Source organism: Elephantulus edwardii, unplaced genomic scaffold (assembly GCF_000299155.1).
Source record: "Elephantulus edwardii isolate Elephantulus edwardi_28Jun2011 unplaced genomic scaffold, EleEdw1.0 scaffold00140, whole genome shotgun sequence".
In the NCBI taxonomy this organism is placed as follows: domain Eukaryota; kingdom Metazoa; phylum Chordata; class Mammalia; order Macroscelidea; family Macroscelididae; genus Elephantulus; species Elephantulus edwardii.
In genome coordinates this window covers 4,051,126-4,061,843 of record NW_006399890.1, presented here as the reverse complement: position 1 = coordinate 4,061,843, position 10,718 = coordinate 4,051,126, and the positions used below count along the sequence as shown (strand labels likewise).

The following is a 10,718-nucleotide window of genomic DNA, read 5'->3' as shown; positions in this document are numbered from 1 at the left end:
AAAAAAAAAAAAAAAGAATAAGGGAAGGCATTCCAAATCACAGCTCCAGCTTTGTCAACAACCAGAGGAATGTCTGCTTCCACTTTGAGAAGGCAAATAAATCCCTTCATATGAAAAAAAAAGAGAAAAGGAAGGCACAGGGCTACATTGTAGTGTTACCCAATGTTTCCACAATGAAGTAATTATATTCTTTCTAGCAAAATCTAAATCCAGAATTCATGACACTTCAACAACAGAACATAAGTTTTAGGATCTGAAAATAATCAGCAACACCAGTTCTTCTATCAGGTTTTCCACCTTAGGATTTTAAAATGAATGACAAGAGCCTGCTCCAGTATCTTAATTTTATTACTTCCTTAAAACACACTTCTATCCCAAGGGACTAAACCATACCTACTGAACTTCTACATGCCCCACCCCCAAAAATCTGTTGCAGTTGAGTCAGTTCTAACTGACAGCACCCCCCCCCCCCCCCCGTTGATCCCTAGAGCCCATCCCCAAGGCTTTTGCAATGCTTGTAAAGTCTTATGAAAGTAGACTCTTCAACAACAAACAGTAGATCCAAGCTGCTCATCTTTCACTAGTTTCTGTTGTGATTAGCCATTAAGCACAAACCATTAGTATCACTCAGGGACCTAAGATCATACCATAAAGCCAAACCCTATGCCACTGAGTTGGCTGTGACTCACAGCAACTATACATCAGGTTTTCAAGGCTGTAAATCTTTAAGGGCAGCGACTGCCTATCTCTCTCATTTGGAGAAACTAGTGGATTTCAACTGACCTTTTGATTAGTAGTCCAAGTCCTTACACACTAAGATACCACAGGGATACCACAGGGTGTAAATAAGATCTTATAAGCTTTGATATATCATACGCTTACTTTATGAATTTAGAAGACAGCTGTCAAAAGAATCAAACTATTTGAGTCTAGTAGTAAATATACCCTTTACAGTAAAAGCTGCAGACATATTTGCAAACATAGGACCCCCAAGATTTCTATATAGCACCTGCCTGTACTCCAGAGGAAAAAGAACTTGACAACAATATCATCACATAGCAAAACTTTGAAAGATTTGTACATCTGTTCGAGTAACATTATTAAAAAACTTTACTGTGTTTGACTTGGCACCAACTTATACAGCTGACACTCTACTAAGTTTCCAAGGTTGTAAATCACATGGGGGGAAATGGCCCATGTCTCTCCCTCAGAGACGCTGGTGGATTTGAACATCCGGAAAGACATAGCCTTTTGGTTAGCTGCACACCTCCTTATGGACTAGGCCACCAGAACTCCCTACAGCCAACAGGAAAGATGATTTAAATTCAAACTGCAATATACACTTCAAATCTAGAACAGTAAGTTAATAGTGTTGCAACTAAGGTAAAAATAATTTAAAGGAAACACAAGAAGAGAATCTACAACAAAAACCCTAAAGCCAACAAAAGACAAAGCTGAAGATGTATATGTTGGAATTTTGCAACCTAGCTGTGCTGTGCTTGGCAAATAGATTTCTTAATATAACAGACTAAGAACCCTTCCTTTTATCTAGTAACTGTAGTGAAAAATTGTGGTAACTCTTTAATAAGAAGCTAATAGCCTTATGTGTAAACATCCAAGTATAACTGTATACACCTGGAAGAATGGAATAAAAGATTTGTTTTGAAAAGCATTCTCTAAGTCACTCTAAGTACCAGTAATCTAAAAAAGAAACAAGTTCCTGATCAGGATCTGGTCCTGTCACTTTCTTACATGGTGCACAGGGGAAAATAGATGCCAGCTGTAGAGAATTCACTGACTAGAAGTCTATTGTGCACAATTTCGTCTTTCTCTGAGCTTTAGTTTTCTCAGGTACAAATAAAAAGATAATTGCACACAACTCTCTAAATCGTTGATAAAAGGGCCACTTTATGCAAAGAGAGCTAACCACAAGTTAACTATTACTTCCCCAAACTCTCACTATTTCTGGGATTAGCAATGTTTTCCATCTTGCTAATTGTATAGGGGGGGGAATTATAATAGTTTAATTTTCACTTTTTTCTTTATTCTTCAGATTTCACTTACACTTAATATGTTGTTGTTATGTACCATTGAATAAGAACTGACTTAAAGCTGACCCTAAAAGGGGTTTTATTGTTGTGAGGTGGTACGGAGTTGAATACTACTTATAGCGACCCTATGAACAAGAGACCTGAATCTTGTCCTATCTTGTGCCAATCTTAAACACAATCTTTGACATATTTGCACCCATTACTGCAGTCACTATGTCAATCCACCTGGCTGAAGGTCTTCCTCTTCTCCGCTGGCCCTCCACCTTTCTAAGTATGATATCTTTGTCAAAGGAATAGCCTCTCCTAGCAACATGCATGAAGGATGAGAGACAAAGCTTTGCAATCCCTGCTTCCAAGGAGTAATGTGGCTTCACTCTCTCCAAGACATTACCTGTTTCATCTCTCTACAAGACATTACCTATTTGATCTTTTGGCAGTCAATGGGATAGTCAGTACTTTCTTCCAACACCATAGTTCAAAGACATTCATTTTTATTGTCATCCTTATTCATTGACCAGCTCTCAAATGCATAACAAGTGATCTTCAAAAGTAGTAAACTGAACAGAAGGAGATTCCCCATCTTTATCCCATAAGCAGCTAGAGGATTCAAACCATGCACAGAAGGGTTGGCAGTGCACACACCTCCTAACCAGTTAACCACCAGAGCTCTGTATATTTAGAGTATATCTATAGAAAGTACTTCTCATTATATGTGATCATTTGGAAAAATAATTTTAAAAATCACCTACTAAGACTGAGGGAGAAATTACAAATTCTATAAAGACATTGTTTCTATACAAATTTAATATACTCAACTACTCAACTTAAAATTTATCAAGAAAAAAATTAGCGGTATTTTTAGATACTTGAATAAAAAGTCTTAAGTCAATAAAAATTGAAGGATAGTGAAACTTCACATTTCACATATTTTGGGCATGTTGTCAGGAGGGACCAGTCCTTAGGGAAAGACATGCTGAAAAAAGTGGAGGACTTTCAATAGAAAAAGAAAGGAAGACTTTCAACAAGACAGACCGACACAGTGACTGCAGTATAGTGGTGATGATAAGGATGGCACAGGATAGGGCAAGGTTCAGACGTGTTGTTTACAGTGTTGCTATAAATCGATGTCTACTTGAAGACAACTAACAACAAGTTGCACAGGTTTTCAGAAAAGATACTAATTCTCCTTGAAATCTATGTCACTCTCACGCGTACTTCACATAAAACATGAAGAATATGTGAAATATACAGACACATTAGAAAATTAATGAAGCACTACTCTTTTCTAGAAAGATTCCTTATGTTATCTGAATCCGTGAATTAAAAACTAGTATTTAACTCATGGAAAAAATGATGGCACATAAGTATCTTTAAAAAAAAATCATCTGTTTGTGCTACACATATTTTAGTTCTCTAACCATTAATACCCAATAATTATCAATCTATTTTTTTATTCTTGGGGAGTAATAATGTCAGTTTGAAAACTAAGGAGCATCTGATTCAGGCCACTGTCTTTCCGATCACTTGTTATGCATCTGACAGCTGGATAATGAATAAGGATGTCAGAAGAAGAATTGATGCCTTTAAGCTGTGTTGTATTGAAGAAACTGAATATCACATGGACAGCCAAAAGAATAAACAAATATGTCTTGGAGATGATGCAGCCAGAGTGTTCTTTGAAAGCAAGGATGATGAGGCTTCACTGCACATACTTCGAGCATGCTGCTAGGAGGGGCTATTCCTTAGAGAGGGGTATGATGCTTGGAATGGTGGAGGAATACCCTCACCCTGGTGGATTGACACGGTTACTGCCACAATGGGCTCTCGTGTGCCAGGAAGTGTGAAGATGGTACAGGACAGGACAGGGTTCAGATCTGTTGTTCAAAGGGTTGTTATGCATCATACTCAACTCAATGGCATCTAACAACAACATCACCAATAAACAATTCAGATGTTAGCTTTAAATTCTGCAGCAAGTTACTGGCATTGCTGCTCATTTTCAATATTATTATTTCATAAAAGAAAAAAGTATTCTGTATTCAAAACGTCTATAAAAAATATTTCTTATTCAGGTAAAAAATTACATCATTATCACATTATAACATCTGATATAGCACATACATACATACACACCTTTAGTGCACATGAATATGCCTTTTCTCCAACATTAATCGACTTAGGATCATCATCATCCAAGTCTTCCCAAATTCTCACATCACCATCACTTCCACAAGTCACAATACAGCTAGAAAGGAAATATAGTCATTAAAAAGTCACCTAGTTTCATGAATGCCAATTTTATAGAATGACACCTTTATATTAATCATTTTTCTGATATTAAGATATTAGCCAAATTTTAAAATAATTTTAAATACATAAACATCAGTAATGAGAGGTTTTATTATTACTCCTAACTTCCTATTCTGTGAAATAAAAGATTAATTTAATGTTCTCTACAGTTCCTCTCTGGCATTACTTCGTTTATTTATTTATAATAAAAGATGAATGTAGAATCTCTGTAACAGCAAAGACTATGTTTATCTTGCTCACCACTGTACTATAAGAACTAAGCAAAGTTCTTGACACAAACAAGCACTAATAAATGCCTGGCATATGAATCAATGGATGTGTGAGCTTAATTATCTAAAGGCTGTATCTGTCAAATCTTATTTTAAATCACTTGTCTTCTGAAAGAGAATATTTTATTTGTTCAATATATGTCTATCAAAACAAGTATCAGAGGGGGAATAAAAAGCAGAAATAACATTCTAAATGGTAAAAAGGAGAAAACAATTAACAGGATGTAGAAAATTATAACCTTTATCCATTGCTGGTTTAAGGAAGACAAAAAAAGTGCTCTGGTGGCCACATGGGTAAGGAGTTGCAACTCAAAGGCCAGTGGTTTAATTCCACCTGCTGCTCTGTGGAAAAAGGAATAACACTCTATCCCCATGCGGTTTATAGTATTTGAAAACCCACCGGAGAGTCAGTTATGAGTTGGTTCCCACTGAACATCAATGAGTGAGTATCTGTTGCTGGTAAAAGTGCAAAATGGTCATAGACACGGAAACAATTTGATGGTCCTTTAAAAATATAACAGTATTTCCATGTGATTCAATAATTCCTCCCTTTCCTATATTCCAAAGGAAGCTAAAATAGCAGAGTAAACATGTATGCCAATGTGCACTGCAACACCATTTGCAATAGCTAAAATGTGTAAATAATGAGAGGAATAAACTTAGGTAAACAAAATGTAGTACATACATTCAATGGAATACAAATTAGCAAGAAAGGGAAATGAAATCTTGATCCATGCTACAAGGTAAACCTCAAATACCTTATGCTAAGTGAAAAAAAGCCAGCCACAAGGATAAATAGTATATGATCTCATTTATGAATAAGTAAATACACAAGGATCAAAGATTAGGGGCAGAGAGGAGCACTAGCTTTTGTTTGTTTATGGTGGGGAGAAATTTGGGTGATGGCTTCACATTATTAATGTAACTGGTATTGCTAAATTTTGCAACTGAAAAATGTTCAAATAACAAATGTGTTGGATAAAGATTTTTACAAAAGCCATATGAAGAACCGTGTATGTTCTGATGAAAAAGTAATTTCATTGGGGAAAATCAGAGGGTTGAAATGAAATGTTAAACTTTACACTGAGAGTCAAAGGGCAAGTTAAGACTAGATATGCTAAGACTTGTGAAAAATGACAATTCTATAGAACTTCCTTTCTCCACACCTATTCAATCTGTAGTCCGAGCAAGTCAATCGAGAAGCTGTGGCATCAGGATTGGAGGAAGACTTATCAACAACCTGTGTTATGCAGATGACACAACCTCGCTTTCAGGAAGCACTTACTAGAGAGACTATGGCCTTTGATATTGATTATATCTCAACATCAAAAAAACAAAAATCCTCACCACAAAAAACCTCACCAATGGGCCAATAAGTAACATCATGAAAGATGGAGAAAAGACTGAAATTGTCAAAGATTTCATACTGCTTGGATCCACAATTAACAATCTTGGTACCAGCAATCAGGAGATCTGGAGACATAGCATTGTGAAAGGCGGCTGTCAGGGACTTCTCCAAAATCCTGAAGAGTAATGATGTCAGTTAAAAGATTGAGGTATGCTTGATTCAAGCAATAATCTTTCCAATCACCTACTATGTATAAGACCTGGACAATGAATAAAGATGACAAGAACAAATCAATGCCTTTGAGTTATGGTCTTGGAGAAGAGTGTTGAATATTCCAAACGACTGCCAAAAGAACAGATATGTCTTGGAGAAAAGTGAAACCAGAGTGCTTCTTGGAGACAAGGATGGTAAAGCACTGTCTCATATTCTTTGGCATACTGCTAGACAAAGCTATTCCTTGGAAAGAGGCACCATGCTTCAGAAGGTGAAAGGTCAATGAAAGGGAAGAAGACCTTCAATGAGATGGATTGTTACAGCAACTGCAGCAATGCACTCAAGTGTCTCAGAGATAAGTGTCTCAGGTCAGGCAGGGTCCAGATCTGTTGTTCTTAAGGTCACTATGAGTCAGACTCAACAAGACCCAACACAAGAAACCAAATCTTAAGTTAGGTATCTACATTTACCTGAAAAAGACAACCTAAGTAAGAAGGAAAATGTAGACTGGGGTCATCCTGTGGAGACTAACGTAATGCTAGAGTAAGGAACTCAAACACTTTTTTATAGGAAATAAACAGAAAATACAAAAACCCAATGCTTGTTAAGTCAATTCGTATTCACAGTGACCTTACAGGACATAACAACCCTACAGAAATGAAATGTCCCATAGAATTTCCAAGGCTATAAATCTTTACAGAAAGCATAGTGTTCATCCAGGGGAGCAGGTGGTGGGCTTGAATCACCAACTTCTCAGTTAAGAGCCAAACTCTTAACTACTGTGCCATAAGGTCTCGAGGAGGGAAAGAGTTACACTTGGTATGTGCACCAGTCAGTTTTGTCCTAGTTTCACTTTTAAATCTGTCTATATCAGTAGCAGTATCAGAGCTCTGGTAGCCTAGCGCTAAGAATCTGTGCTGCGATCCTGAAGGCATGAGGTTTGATTCTGCCAGCTGCTGTGGGAGAAGGATGGGCAATCTCCTCCCATGCAATAAACTGCCTTTGCAAACCTGATGGAGGGTCAGCTATGGGTCGGTTCCAAGTCGATGGTACACAAAGACATGTCAGCTACATGAATACCAGCTTAGGTGGATTTATTAGATCTCTTCTTTGCACTTCTAGTCTCTGCCATGGTCTTGTCTAGAAGAGTGACAAGCAAAAAATGAACATAAGTATACCTTAAAATGGTTAAACCTGGGGAGCTCTGGTAGCCTAGTGGCAAGAACCTACATTGCAATCCCAGAGGCACACAGTTCAAGTCCACGAGATGCTCTGCTGGAAAGGGAGAGGCAATCTCCTCCTGTACCAGTCGGATCTGATTTGACAGTACACGCACAAAAAAAATTTAAAAAAATAAAGAAATAATAATAATAAAAATAATGGTTAAACCTTAAGGATGACCAGTGACAATACAGCTCCATCTTTCCAACATTTTCTTCATAAAACAGAATGTTTTAAAAATTCAGACATGAGTCACTAGGGACAACTAAACAAATATGTAAGTTGGATAAAAGGAAAGATAGTATACAATAATGAGTTGATCAGATATTCTAATTAATCAATTGTAATAAAACAAAATGTGAATGAATGATTGAATAAAAATAACAACTGATCCCTACGAGATTTGACATGCCCCACACTTCGGCATCTACTTGTATCAATTCTAACTCCAAACTTTCCAGAGTTCTTGCTGCTGTACCCCTTACTGGTTCTGATTCTACTGCACTGGCCACAGAGACTCACAGACAATACAACTAAGGGGTTTGTTAGAGGAACAACGGGTCACTACTCTAGCTGGAAATTCAGGATACAAGTTTTCAGACTAAACAGTTTCTCAGGTACACCCTGCAAGCATTTTGACTTTCAGCTTTGTCGGCCCTGCCTTGAAGTTCTAGCCGAGTATTAGTGAGCTCTTTGAGCACTGCCAATTATGTTCCCTCATTCACTCAACAACGAACCTAGATGAAAGTCTTCAGCTCTGGCTCTGTGGAATAGCAGTCCCGGGTTCTCTGCTGCTGTTATGTACTGATCTGGTCTGTTCTGGGTCTCTGTCTCAAGCAGTAATCTCTAGTCAAAAAGAACTTGCTGCACTTCCCACTTCCTTCTTGTAGTAGTGCTGCTGGCCCTGCTCAATATAAGTCTGGCAGGATGGCAATACCAACCAATCCCTTCATCAGTAGTTAACAACTCAGTAGCATGTTCTCATCCTAAAGGTGCTATGTGCCTCGTTTACATTGCTAGTAAACTATCCAATCTCCTTGATGGGGCCACGTATACCTCATACTTGTACAGTTCTACCCAGCCATGTGATTTTATAATTTTTATTTTAAAATCTACAGGAAACAATCAACTGAAGGCCTCAGTCTTTTATTTATTAACCATAAAATGCAACTCTAAAGACTATATGAGAAAAATTTTATAAGAAAAATTAAAATAAGACTATAATAGGGGGAAAGAGTGCAAGCAGCATGAGGATGGCTAAATCCAACTTGTACTAACTCCTCATCAACAACATTCACAGTACAAAACTAATTCTAATAAGGTCCTGTATCTGTTGTTGTCGTTGTTATGTACCATAAAGTCTCCTGCAACTTGTAGCAATCTTATAAGTTCAGTAGTTCAGAAGCCTGCCCTGTCCTAAGCCAGTCTCACAGACTCCAACGTATTTACATCCATTGCCCCAGTTACTGTATTAATCCATCTCATCCAGGGTCTTCCTCTCTTGACCTGTCTGTCCACCCTTCCGAGCATGATATCCTTCTCCAAGGAACTGTCCCTCCTGACCATGTGTTCAAAATATGTGGCTCCTATACCTATCTGTACTAATTTCAACACAAATCTTACTACTATCTTGAGTCCAAAATCCATTGCAATGACTACAAAGACCTCACAGTTATGGAGTTTATTAGGGAAATTAGCAGGTTATAATTCAATCTGGCAGCAGAATACAATCCTTCAGTCCAGACCGCTTCTCAAGCATGACTGTAGGCTCTCTGACCTTCAGTGTCATGGCTTAGGTCAGTGTTATAGTTTTCTTAGTCCTGCTAGTTATGGTGTCTTCCCTCAGTACTCCAATAAGCTATGGTGAAGACCTTTGGCTCTGACTCCTTGGGCAGCAGTCCCAAGTCCTTTCTCTGAAATCTCTGGTTCGTTGTTGAGGCTGCTGTCTCTTTTGTGTAGATCCCATTCTGGCTGGCACAGGAAGCTCTGGCACTGAAGGATGTGCGCAGCTTCCTCTACCATACTGGTGTTAAGATTCCCAATTTCTACCACTGTATCCTTTCAATTTAATGGTGAGACTAGCCAATCCCCTGTGGATAGACTAACATACTCTATTTGCATGTTTCCATTCATCCATGTGGCAACATCAAAGTCAATGGCTAGGAAAGCCATTTTGAACAATAAACCCCTGACGCCACAGTATATTTTTCAGAAAAATAGCAGTAGTATCATGTTGGAAACGACAAATGAATAAAAATACAAAAACATGAACTAAGAATATTATTCTGTATATGTTAAAGTTTAGACTATATATTTAAATATTCAAGGTATGGAAAGTTTTGTTTTAATGTTACAAATGTGTTTTAGGGGAAAAATGTTTTTCTCTGTTGAAAATTTCTTAATAGAAAAAAGTTCTAACAAAAAACTGCAAAAAACCAACTTTTCAGTCAATAAATATTTTAAATAATATTAATTTTTTTAAACCATCCTATGATTGAGTGCTATCAAGTCGAATACAACCCATACTGACTCTATGAACAGATCTGAACCCTGTCCTATCCTGTGCCATCCTCATACTTCTGATGCACTAGAGCCTGTTGTGATAAGTCACTGTGTCAATTCACCTGGTTGAGGGTCTTCCTCTCCTTCTCCAACCCTCTATCTTTCCAAACATCATGTCCTCCTTCAAGGAATAGCCTCTCCCAGCAATAGGTCTGAAGTATATAAGGCAACACTATCATCTTTGCTTCCAAGGAGCATTCTGCCTGTACTTTCTCCAAGACATATTTGTTTGTTCCTTTTTTTTTTTTAATTTATTATAAATGTCAGTAAAAAATTTACAGAGACTTTGGATTTCTATTCATTCACTGTTGCACTTTTCACCCCTCCCAACCCTCCCGCCTAATACACTACCCTCTTGGAAAAGTAAAGCAAAAATTCTTTCATTGTTTTACAAACCCTCTCCCAGGTCCACTCCACCATGTAGCCTTCTTTCTCTCTAGACAACTGTCATCACAAAAATACCTAATCACATATCCCTTTTAAACAGTTTTCTTCCTCATCTGTTTCAATGCAGTATACATTATTAAACCCATCTTTCTCAGTCTCCCCGCAACCCCGATGTCAATCCTGTTTTACAACAGTGGCACCATGCAGTATTTGTCCTTTTGTGACTGAGATACTTCACTCAGCATAATGTCCTCCAGAGTCACCCATTTTGAATAATATTGCATGAGTTCCTTGTTTTTCAATGCAGCATAGTATTCCATTGTGTGAATATACCACAGCTTCTCTACCCATTTGTTT

General features: G+C 37.7%; 1 protein-coding gene across 1 annotated transcript in view; it reads right to left on the bottom strand.

Annotated features, from left to right (window-relative positions):
- Positions 1–10,718, bottom strand: part of WDHD1 (WD repeat and HMG-box DNA binding protein 1) — a 93,575-nt gene that overhangs the window by 76,548 nt on the left and 6,309 nt on the right. The window contains exon 2 of the mRNA XM_006894342.1: positions 4,185–4,296. Within this exon, the coding sequence (XP_006894404.1) occupies positions 4,185–4,296 (112 nt within the window). The remainder of the gene's footprint in view (positions 1–4,184; positions 4,297–10,718) is intronic.